This window comes from Puma concolor, chromosome B3, assembly GCF_028749965.1.
Source record: "Puma concolor isolate L17-30 chromosome B3, mPumCon1.1.hap2, whole genome shotgun sequence".
In the NCBI taxonomy this organism is placed as follows: domain Eukaryota; kingdom Metazoa; phylum Chordata; class Mammalia; order Carnivora; family Felidae; genus Puma; species Puma concolor.
Genome location: NC_141672.1, coordinates 29274839 through 29287448, shown reverse-complemented (window position 1 = coordinate 29287448; position 12610 = coordinate 29274839). Strand labels below are relative to the sequence as shown.

Genomic DNA, 12610 nt, shown 5'->3' with positions numbered 1-12610 from the left:
GGCTCCGAGCTGTCAGCACAGAGCCCAACGGGGGGCTCGAACTCACGAACTGTGAGATCATGACCTGAGCTGAAGTCGGATGCTTAACCGACTGAGCCAGCCAGGTGCCCCTGAACGACCAACTCTTAATGTGGACTCAGGTCGTGATATTGAGATTGTGGGATCAAGCCCCACATCAGGCTCTGTGCTGAGTGTGGAGCCTGCTTGGGATTCTCTCTCCCTCTCTCTCTGTTTGTCCCGTTCACTCTCTGTCTCTCAAATAAACAACAACAACAAAAAAGAAATGAAATGTTTTTTGGAAACATATCTTGAACAAAATTAGGAGATTTTCCTTAAGAGTGTGTTTTTGTATTTAAAGGTTTGTTCAATCACAAAATAAATCTCATTATATTTCACACCTGTCCTATATAATTTAGGACTGTCTCAATTTATCTTTCAGAATTTTTAGGTTTCCCTTAAGCTAGTCTAATTACAATATTTCACTTACGTATCCTCTGATTCTATAACCATGTCAAGGGGTTTTTAGTTTAAAAAGCTACTCAGGGGGCACCAGGGTGGCTCAGTTGGTTGAGCGTCCAACTCTTGTTTTTGGTTCAGGTCATGATCTCACAGTTCATGATTTTGAGCCCCGCGTTGGGCTTTGCACTGACAGTGCAGAGTCTGTTTGGGATTCTCTTGATCTCTCTCCCTCTCTCTCTGTCTCAAAATAAATAAATAAACTTAAAAAAAAAATAAGCTACTCAGGTTTCCTACTAAAACATACTAGAATCTTTGGACAAATGATTGATTCCAAGGCAAGCAGGGAAAGTAAAAGATGAGCCTGGAATATTTGTGCAATAAAGTAAGTAAAATAAAGGGTGGGTACCTGGCTGGCTCAGTCAGTGGAGCATGTGACTTTTGATCTTGGGGTTGTGAGTTCAAGCCCAAAATTGGGTGTAGAGATTACTTAAAAATAAAATTGTAAGAAAAAAAAAATTAAAGGACACGGGTACTAGTTTGAAGGGGCTCCCACTGCCAAATCTGAGACAATCAAAATAAACAATGACAGTAAAACATAATCCATTGAATAAAATATGTCCATACAGTAGAATATAGAAAATCACTAAATTTCCAAAGAATGGTGGAATTGAAAAAGGCACTATTTGGTGCCATGGGGTTAATTGATCCCATCAAAAATCATCAGTGGATGCTAAAACTAGTGGTGAAAGTTTGATGAGCAGAAGGATATTTGCATAGTCTCAAAATATCTGTCCTAAATTTGTAAATTAACTTAATTAGAAAAGGAAAATTGTAACTTTTTAATAGTCTCAAAATATCTTTCCTTAATTTGAAAATTACTTAATCACAAAAGGAAAAGTTGTAACTTTGTAAAAATTTTAAAGGAAAAACCTAGCAGACACAATCTTAACCAATTGATGAAAACATCAGTTACCTTATGATATAATGCACTGAAAAGAATACATCATCACTTAGACAGTGTATGCCTGCCAAAAATGCATAACCTGAATCTGCTCATGGGGAAACATCAGATAGCCCCAACTCTAGCTGGTATTCTTGAAAACTGTTGATGCCATAAAAGACAAAGACTGAGAAACTGTTCCAGATTAAAGGAGACTAGTACACATGGCAACTAAATGTAATGCATAATCAAGGATTATATCCTGGACCAAAAAAAAAAAAAAAAAGTTGCAATAAAGGACACTACTGGGACAATTGGCAAAATTTCAATATGGACTATAGATGAAATAATAGCATATCAATGTTAAATTTTCTGATTTTGATTACTGTGCTTCTAAAAGAATTTTGGGGCAAATGTGTGGCTCAGTTGGTTAAGTGTCTGACTCTTGATTTCAGCTCAGGTCACGATCTGATCTGCCCTGTGTGGAGCCTGCTTAAGGTTCTCTCTCTTCCTCCCCCTATGCCCCTCCCCCCCACCCAATAAATAAATAAATAAATAAATAAATAAATAAATAAATAAAAGAATGGAAATACATTCTGAAGTATTTAGGGGTAAAGAGGCATGATATCTTAAACCTCCTCTCTCATCGTCCAGAAAAAAAAAAATGTATATCATCTCTACATATTTTAGATAGATCAATCTATACATACATAGAGTGGGAAAGCAAATCGGAAAAATTGGGTGAAAACTATATGAGAACTCTTTGTACTCTTGAAACTTTTTTCCAAAAGTTACCCTGATAAGAGAAATACAAATAAAAACTACAGTGAGATATTACCTCACCCCTATTAAGATGGCTATGATCAGAAAAATAGGAAATAACAAGCCTTGGGAAAGATGCAGAGAAATTGGAGCCTTGTGCATTGTTGGTGGGAATGAATGTAAAATGGTGTAGCCATGATGGAAAACAGTATGTAGGTTCCTCAAATAATTAAAACTAGAATTACCACATGATCCAGAAATCCGCTTTTGGGTGTATTTCGAAAAGAATTTAAAGCAAGAGCTTGAAAAGATATTTGTGCACCCCCTTCATTGAAATATTATTCACAGTCAAGAGGTGGAAGCAACCCAAATGTCCATTGACAGATGAACGGATAAAGAAAATGGATATATACATACAATACAATAATATGCAGACTTAAAAAAAAAGAAAACCCTCATTTAAAAAAAATTTTTTTAAAAAGAAGAAAGTCCCGTCACATGCTACAACATGGATGAACTTCAAGGGCATTATGCTAAGTGAAATAAGCCAGTCACAAGAGAACAAACTATGATTCTACTCATACAAATTATCTGAAGCAGTCAAAAGTCAAAAGCATTGGGGAGGGGGGTAGGTAGGAGAAGAAAGTAGTGTTTTATGATATAGAGTTCCAGTTTTGCAAGATGAAAAAGTTCTAGAGATCTGTTGCACAACAATGTGAATATACTCAACACTGCCGAACTATATACTTAAAAATGGTTCAGATGGTAAATATAATGTGGTTTTTACCACAAGAAAAAAAAAAATAGTTACCCAGGCAATTCTGATGATAGCCAGGTTTTAGAAACTGGCAATAGCAGGTTAAGGGCATGGAATTATGCCCCCTTTTCTCTTCTTTCTACCATACTCTACCTCTCCAACCCTATTGGTTTTAATATCATGTGAAAACTAGGCTACTTAATAAAGATAAGACACAGAGCAATGTTTTTTACCTTCCTGATGGTATTTCCAACTTCTACAGATTGAAAAACTAAAACAGCAATTGAATGAAACAAAGGAAAAAGCCAAAGAGGAGAATGAGAAATTGGTGAGTGTCTAGGTACTACTACTGTTACTTACTGGGTGGTCAGGTTTCTGGCAAGCTCAGATATTTAAGACACAATATGAGTAAGTGAATAGGTCCTAAGAGCAGCCTCAGTGACCTTAAAGCTCACACACTTGATTGTGCAGAAGCTCAAAAATAGCAAAACTGTTTTTGTAGAAAATGATCTGGTAGTCGTGGTGCTCCTGAGTTTGTCCTTTCAATGGCTTTTCAGTGGATGGAGGTAGGAAATATAAATTCAGATGCAGGAGTACAGGGTTTTTACTTGATCCAGTCTCCTTTCTCTCTCACCAGAAATTCTGGTTCTTAATATCAGGTATGATTGAGTTATTGCTTCAAACCTCAGTACATCAACAGTCACAGAATAACTAACACCAACATAGATTAGTGGAAACAGTTTAAGATTTTAGGGGGCACTTTTCCCCTCTGGATATATACCAATAGGGATCTATGATCAAATTACATTACCATTTGAAATAATTTCTTTCTGTGTGATTATGCCACCAACTCAAGAACACATTTTGTTTTTGATTTTGGGGAGTTGCTTTTTAAAATTATGGAATTATATAAAATTATGTAATTTTAAAGTTCTGTAATTACATAATTATGTAAAATATTTATGTGGCTCCAAAGTCAAATCAAGCATGTTATATTCTGAGAAATCGAACTATCCATGTCTTCACAATATACCAGAGTATATTGTCAAAACTGATTTTTGTCAACATGATAGGTGAAAAAGGGTATTCCAGTGTATTTCAATTTGCATTTCTCTTATTTTGAGATAGGTTGAGCATTTTTTCATGTTTGAGGGTCATTTGCATTTCTTTTTGACAACTCATTCATTTTTTAAATTGTTATTGGCCCTTTTTTCCTCTTCCTCTTTTTTTCTCTTCTCTCCTTCTCTTTCCTTTCTACTCCTCCACTTCCTTTTCCTCCTCCCTCTTCCTTCCTCTTTGTTTTCCCCACCTTCTCCTTCTCTCTTGATTTATTAGAGATACTGGCCCTTCCTTTATCTCTTAGCTTACTAATTTTAATTTACGGTTAGGGCTGTTACTTCTCTTTCTTACAAATTAAAGATTTGTTTAGTCTTCTCAAACCTCTTTTTAATAATTAACCTGCATTTTCTAGATAAGATCAGCTCATTCTAGAAGTTTTTTTTTTATTCAAGGCACTTGGTATCTTCTGACAAAAAGTAAAACTTTATGCAAAAACAAAAAGGGAACATTTCTTCAAAGAAGATAGACAAATGGCCTAAGGTTTCAAGGGAACACAACTTTGTGGGACTTCTGTTCTTTTTCCTAATTCATTTAACTGTTTGGGTTTTTTGTTTTGTTTTGTTTTTGTTTTTTGTTTTTTTGCATATAGGAACAAAAGTATATTGTGCAAATAAATGAGCTGGAGGGAGAGTTCCAGCAAAAAGCCAAAGAAATTGGCATGATTCAGACAGAGCTGAAAACAATAAAACAATTCCAGAAGAGAAAAATCCAAGTGGAGAAAGAATTAGATGACGTAAGTTTCTTTCTTTCTTTAAACATAGGAGATTAGAGGGGCACCTGGGTGGCTTAGTCGCTCAAGCATCTGACTTTTGGTTTTGGCTCAGGTCATGATCTCACGACTTTGTGGGTTCAAGCCCCACATGGGGCTCTGTGCTAGCAGTGAGGGGCCTGCTTGGGATTCTTTCTCTTTCTCTCTCTCTGTCTCCTCTCTGTCCCTTCCTCGTGCTTTCTCTCTCTTAAAATAAATAAATAAATAAATAAATAAATAAATAAATAAATAAATAAATAAATACTTTAAAAAAAGGAGATTAGGATTAACTACAAGCATAATTCAGAGATACTGCAGGTTTGGTTCCAGAGTGCCACAATAAAGTGAATGTCACAATACTACGCTTTTTTTTGTTGTTGTTGTTGGTCTTTTTAAGTAGGCTCCTTGCCCAACATGAGGTTTGAACTCACAACTCTGAGATTGAGAGTCCTATGCTCTACTGACTGAGCCAGCCAGGTGCTGCTCACAATACTATACTTATGTGTGCAAAAGCCTTCATAGACATTTACTCCTGTGAGATGGTAAAGGACTCCCTTTGGCATTTTAGAGATTATTTGAGAGAAAGTAGAAGACATCATGAGTGTAGCACTGGGTGCAAAAAAAGTCTTGGTTAGACTTTTCTAAGCATTGATTTCTTTGTAACTTCACCAAATCTCAGCCAACACACCTGCTTTTATCAGTAATTAAACCTTTGGAGTCACTTCAATAAGAAACACACTACAGTTCTTGGAAAACAGTAGGGGAAAACAAAGTAGAAAGTCCCAAAGGAAACTAGGTTGAGACTGATGAGAGATAATTTTAGAACATTTTAGAAGGTTCTCTGGGTAGGGGTAGGTGGGGTGAGGAAAACCGTACTTTCAGAAAGTTTCTCTGACTTCGCTATGCTTTTTCTCTTTCCATTCCCTCAGCTCGGAATATAGTTTTATTGCATTAATAATAATGTAGTAAATGGCACAGATGAGTGTTGGGCATAGTAGCAGAAATCAGCTTTGTGACTTTGGGCAAGTTACTTAACCTCTCTATACCTTGATTTCCTGATCTGTAAAATGAGGATAGTAAGAGTTCATCACAGGCTCATAGGGTTGTTGTAAGGATTAAATGAGTTCATATAGTTACAGTGCTTAAAATAGCATTATGTCATATAAGGGACAATTATATTTACACTAGTATGTAGCGCTCTGCAAACAGAAGTCCTGATTTGTAGCATTTGCTGGTTTCCTTAGTATAAATACTCTTATTATGGCCAATTTCAAGCTACCAACACCTTACACATGCTAACGACATTCCTGGTGTGAGTCTGCTCCAATGTGCAATTAAATACTGCTGCTGTTATTAGTAATAGCAGTAGCATTACCGCCTAAGATAACCATATTTCATATAGTGGAGGGGTTGAAAGTTGGTGCTCTAAAGTCAGACTGCTAGAGTATAAATACTGTTTTCACTACTTGAATATTATCTTGTTAAGCTTCTTCATCTAAGCCATGGAGCTGGGAATAATGGTACCAACTTTAAAGGGTCATTGTGAAGACTAAATGAAATCATCTGTTTTAAATGCTTAGCACTGGGTGGTAAATATTACCCGCTGTTGCTGTTTCTGCTGATAGTATTACTACTGCTAAAATTATGATTATAGAAATTAGTATTATTTAAGGCCCTTCCACCATCCCTTTTGGCGCCTCTCATTCTTGGTCATGGTATTCTCCAAGCATGCAATGTCTCTCAAGCAGTCCTTGGGCTCCCCAGAACCCTATTGAGCAAGAACAAGGTCTGATGGGAAACCAAAGTTCCTGCATCCTATTTCTGTTTACCTCCCAGCTAACTGCCAAATTGCAAGGGTGTATGAGAAATGAATAAGTCAGACAAGATACTGTAGTGGTTGAAATCAGGGACTTCATGTCCTGGCTCTGCAGCTGATAGCTATGTGGCCCTTGGATAGTCTGTTAACTTCTCTGAGTCTCAGATTCTTCATTTGTAAAATGTGGCTATAATATCACGTGTCTCCTCTTAGAGATGTTGTGTCGATTAAATAAAGTAATGTGTGTAAAATATTTAGCATATTTATTCCTACTAGTCTCCAGTAAGAGGAGTAACATCATAATTGTTGATATTTACTTGTTATGATTATATAGCTTTAAAAATCGTAATAGAATACTCTTAAAAGCTCTAATTAAAGGAATGAGTTGGCACATTTTAGGCAAAGTGGGAAAGTCTAAGACACTTTCTTAAATTGGAGGAATGTATAGGAAAGTGTTTTAACTCTTTCTGTCATAATTGCAAAGTTATCTCCCAACCTCCCTGCCTGGCTGACTTTGTGAACTTGATTGCCTGTTGCTTTACAACTGTCGTTCTGTTACTTTAAAATTGTTCTTAATTTCAGTAGCTCATCTTTATACAAGCTCCTGTGCAGTATTTTCTGAGGAACTCTCTCCTTCTATGTGTTTCCAGACCTTTAAAGTCCTTAAGGGGAACCAGGGTGGCTCAGTCCATTAAGCATCTGATTTGATCTTAGATCCGTGCGTTGGGCTCCATGCTGACAGCAAGGAGCCTGCTTGGGTTTCTCTCTTTCCGTCTCTCTTTGACCCTCTCCCACCTGGTCTCTTTCTCTCTTTCTCAGAACAAAACAAAACACAACAAAAACAACAACAATAACAAACCACATTAAAGTCCTTAAAATAGCAGTTATATAACTGTCTTCTCTAGTTATTTTATGTTTGTATTGTTCATTAGTTTTGTAAACTGAGGAGAATAAAAGGAGCCAGATCATCTACTTGTGAATGTCTTTGTCACTCCTCACTAGTCGCTAGACTGGTACTTACCAATAAAATTTGCTAAGTGAGTGATATAAGGCAACCATCTAAAATGAAATCCTTTCATGGAATTCATAGAATCTTAGAGCTGAAAGAAACTTTAGGGCCAATTTAAGCCATTCTATAGATGAGCAAAACTGAGACACAAAGATGTTAAGTGACTTTCCTGGTAACTTGTAGAGCTGGTAGCAGAACCCTGTTGATCTGAATCCCTGCCCAGTACTTCTAGTCGTGCCCTCTCTATTTCTTCACCTGCATTAGTTACCTATTATTGAAGAAAAATTACCCTCAAATCTAGCAGCTTAAAACTACACTAAACATTTGTTAAAAACATAATTCCCATGGGTCAAGAATTTGGGAGCAGTTTGGGGCACCTGGCTGGCTCCATAGAGCATGTGACTCTTGATTTCAGGGTCATGAGTTCAAGCCACACGTTGGGTGTGGAGCCTACTTAAAAAAAAAAAAAAAAAAAGAATTTGGGAGCAGGTTAACTGGGAAATTCTGGCTCAGGCTCTTCCATGAAGTTACAGTCTAGGTATCAGCCAGGGCTGCAGTCATCTGGAGGCTTGATTAGAGCTTCAGGATCTGTTTCCGAGTGCCAACTAACATACTGTCAAGTTGGGACTAGTAATTACTGGGAGGCCTCAGCATCTTCCCACATGGGCCTTTCAATGACTTTACCCAAAGTGAATAATCCCAAAGAAAGCCAGACAGAAGCTATCCCTTTCTTGACTTAGGCTTGGAAATTGTACAGCATTACTTCTGTCATATTCTATTAGTTAGGAGTGAATCCCTAACTCTGGCCCACATTCTAAGGATGGAGAATTAGGTTCCATCATTTGAAGGGAGGACCATCAAAGAAGTTGTGGATGTATTTTAAAACCACCACATCACCACAGTCCAAAGTATGTACCAATACGGAAATGTTCTGATTAACTCCCTGAAGAATCTTCTTTAGTATTTCTCTTTTGTAAACCCAGTATTGCCCAGATGCCTTGATGTGAAAGTCAAGACCCAACACCTATTTTGAAACATTATTTTCTCCTTTTACTTCCTCATGCACACCCCCTTTAATTCATCCAAACTGGATATTTACTCATCCCTGAAGTCTTTTTGCCATATTTTTTAAAGTTCATTTTTGTTTATTTTGAGAGAGAGAGTGAGCAAATGGTGGAGGGGCAGAGAAGAGGGAGAGAAAGAATCCCAAGCAGGCTCTGTGTTGTCAGCACAGAGCACAATGTGGGGCTCGATCTCACAATCCATGAGATCATGACCTGAGCGGATATCAGGAATTGAACGCTTAATGGACTGAACCAGGCATCCCCTTTCTGCCATTTTTTTCATAGTTCAAACTGTTTCTTCTATCCAGAATATACTCCCAATAGATCTCTATCCATTAAAATTTTACCAATTCTTCAAAGGCTCAGCTCAAATGCATATCCTCCATAAGGCTGTCCCCAGAGTCATGTTTAAAAGTCATAATTTTAGGGGCACCTGGGTGGCTCAGTCGGTTAAGGTCTGACTTCAGCTCAGGTCATGATCTCACAGTTTGTGGGTTTGAGCCCCATGTCGGGCTCTGTGCTGACAGCTTAGAGCCTGGAGTCTGCTTCAGATTCTGTCTCCCTCTCTCTCTGCCCCTCCCCCTCTCATGCATGCATGGTCTCTCTCTCTCTCTCTCTCTCTCTCAAAAATAAACATTAAAATTTTTAAAAAATAAATCAAAGTAATAATTTTCTATGAAAAAAGTATTTATTTTCTTCCATTTGTGACAGCTTGGATGAAACTTGAGGGTGTTATGTTAAATGAAAAAAATCAGAAAGATAAACATTATATGATATCCCTTATATGTGGAATCTAAAAAAGAGCTGAACTCCGAGCAACAGAATAGAGGTTACCCAAGCTGGGAGGGAGGAGGATATAAGGAGATATTGGTCAAAGGATACAAACGTCCAGTTATAAGGTTGACAAGTTCTGGGGATTCTAATGTATAGTATGGTGATGATAGCTAATAATCCTGTATTATATACTTGAAAGTTGCTAAGAGAATAAATCTTAAATGTTCTTACTACAAAAAAGAAATGGTAATTATGTGACAATATGGAGGTGTTAGCTCATTATTTATTTATTTATTTATTTATTTATTATTTATAAATTTTTTTTTTTTTAATGTTTATCTTATTTTTGAGACAGAGAGAGACAGAGCATGAACGGGGGAGGGGCAGAGAGAGAGGGAGACACAGAATCGGAAACAGGCTCCAGGCTCTGAGCCATCAGCCCAGAGCCTGACGCGGGGCTCGAACTCACGGACCGCGAGATCGTGACCTGGCTGAAGTCGGACGCTCAACCGACTGCGCCACCCAGGCGCCCCTATTTATTTATTATTTATACCATGTTATATGTTATACCATTTTATATGTCAATTTTGTCTCATCAAGCTGGAAAAAAGAAAAAAGATTATTAGCAAAAAAAAAGTAATACTTTGTGTGTTTTCATAGCATTTTTTATCTCTTTTATACCACTTAGCTCATTTACCTTGACATATTCATTATTTGCCTTATCTCCCCTGCTAGTTACAAATTCTTTGAGGCATGAACACCATTGTTCATTTGTATTCATCAAACACAAGATAACACAGTAATGCTCAATAAATCTTTGTTAAATTCTGAGTAGGTCTTTTCATTAAAAAAATGTAATTGAAGATTGGGGCACCTGGGTGGTACAGTCGGTTAAGTGTTCGACTCTTGGTTTTGGCTCAGGTCATGATCTCACAGATTGTGAATTCAAGCCCCACATCATGCTCTGTGCTGACATGTGGAGCCTGCTTGGGGTTCTCTCTCTCTCTCTCTCTCTCTCTCTCTCTCTCTGCCCCTCCGGCTTGAGCTCTCTCTCTCAAAATAAATAAACTTAAAGAATGTAATTGAAGGAATATCAAGTTTTCTACTAACTAGATGGGAGAAATCCTTTCATAATGTATATGTATATTAAATCATTGCAATATATACTCAAAATACTTTACAATTAATAATTTCCAAAAAAAAGCTTAAAATTTTCTAGAAGGAATATCAAATTTTTTAATATGAAAATACTGAAGATTGAATCAATTTAAGATTGATAACTTTTTAGGAACTCTCACAATAGCTATCTTAAGTATAGGTATACAATCTGAATCAAAATGAATTAACTAGTGGGTATTCTAGAGGTATGATTTCTTTTTTTTAAGAACAATATTGCCACCTAATGGAGAAATAGATTTCGGACTTTTCAAAAGGGACGTGGGCCAGGAAGACTTAAAATTCAGGCAAAAGATACTGGTTTGTGAGAAAAAATAAGGTGGTTCTCTGAAATCCAAAATATGGAAGATTTAGGGCAGGTGTAGAGGCCCGTGAACTTAAAATGAGGGGAGTATACAGATAAAGGAAGAAAATTAATTATACTGTGTATATGGAATTCACTATACAAATGAAAAGAGGCTAGTTAAACTTAGATTATCAAAAAATATTCAAAGCAATTTTAAATTTTTTTAGAAATTTTAAATTTCTAAATTTTAAAGAAAAAAATGATTTCTGTCTATGTAATTAACAGAAGGAGCACACATTGGTAGGTTGCAGTTATTTTAAAATAATTTGTTTTAGCCTATCTTCTTTTGACAGTGATAATACCCATTGCAGCAAATTTAGCTGATAAAAAAGAAGAAAATTAAAGTCCCTCTCCTCACAGTTATACTACCTAGAGATAACCATTAAATATTTTGGTCTATTTTCTTTCTCTTTTTCTTCCTCTATGTAGAGACGTTTAAAAATACATGGCATTTTAGAGGGCGCCTGGGAGGCTCAGATTGTTAAGCATCCAACTCTTGATTTCAGCTCAAGTCATGATCCTGGGGTTGTAGGATCGAACCCCGTGTCCGACTCCATGCTGAGCATGGAGCCTACTTAAGATTCTGTCTTTCTCCTTCTGCCTTTCTCCCCCATCTGCCTTTCTCTCCCTCTCTTCTGCCTTTCTCTCCCTATGATCCCCCTCTTCTCTTTCTCTCTCTCTCAAATAAATAAATAAATAAATAAATAAAAGCCATCTTTCAAATATATATATATGCTATTTTTTAAAAAATGAGGTTATTATGTACAAACTGTTACCCTGACTTTTTCACTTTTATTGTGAACATTTTTCAATGCCATTACATATTTTTCTTTTTTCTTCTTTTTTTTTAAAAAGGTACTGTTTTTTAAAGTTTATATTTATTTTGAGAGACACAGAGAGACAGAGACAGAGAGAGAGAGGGAGGGAATCCCAAGGAGACTCCATGCTGTCAACGCAGAGCCAGATGGGGGGCTCAGTCCCACAAGCTGTGAGATCATGACCTGAGCCGAAACCAAGAGTCAGACACTTAACTGAGTGAGCCACCCAGGTACCCCTCAATGCCATTACATATTTTTCTATAAAATCTTTTGACTAGTCGAGGCATATGTATCATGATTTATTAGGTAAGATGTATCATGGGTAGATGTATCATGATTTATTAATTAGTCCCTCATTGTTAGACATCTGAACTTTTTTCTAATTTTCCACTATTATAAACTGATGAACACCTAGGTAACAAAATGTTTTTCTACATCTGTAATTAATATTTAGGATGACTTCTCTGAGGTGGAATTTGTAGGTTAAAGAACATAAACTTTTAAAGGTTTTTGATAGGGGCCACCTGGGTGGCTCAGTCAGTTAAACATCTGATTCTTGAGTTTGGACCAAGGTGGACCCTGTGTCTGCCCTGGGTCAGGCTTCGTGCTGAGCAGAGCCTGCTTGGGATTCTCTCTCTCACTTCTCTCTCTCCCTCCCCTGCTCGTGTGCTCATGTTTGCTCTCTCTCTCTCTCTCTCAAAAAAAAAAACAACTTAAAAAAGATTAAAAAAAATTTTTTTTGAGAGAGAGAGAGAGAGAGACAGAGAGAGAGCAAAGCAGGGGAGGATCAGAGAGAGAGGGGGACAGTGGATCCAAAGTGGG

At 37.0% G+C, this 12610-nt stretch overlaps 1 protein-coding gene across 6 annotated transcripts in view; it reads left to right on the top strand.

Moving 5' to 3' along the window:
• Positions 1-12610, top strand: part of BBOF1 (basal body orientation factor 1) — a 48919-nt gene that overhangs the window by 7665 nt on the left and 28644 nt on the right. For 4 of the 6 annotated variants that reach the window (XM_086709289.1, XM_086709287.1, XM_086709288.1 and 1 more), the window contains exons 3-4: positions 3181-3246; positions 4627-4770. The exons of 1 other annotated variant lie outside the window; for it this stretch is intronic. In XM_086709289.1, the coding sequence (XP_086565415.1) occupies positions 3181-3246; positions 4627-4770 (210 nt within the window). The remainder of the gene's footprint in view (positions 1-3180; positions 3247-4626; positions 4771-12610) is intronic. One more of the 6 variants, XM_086709290.1, reaches the window with a different exon arrangement.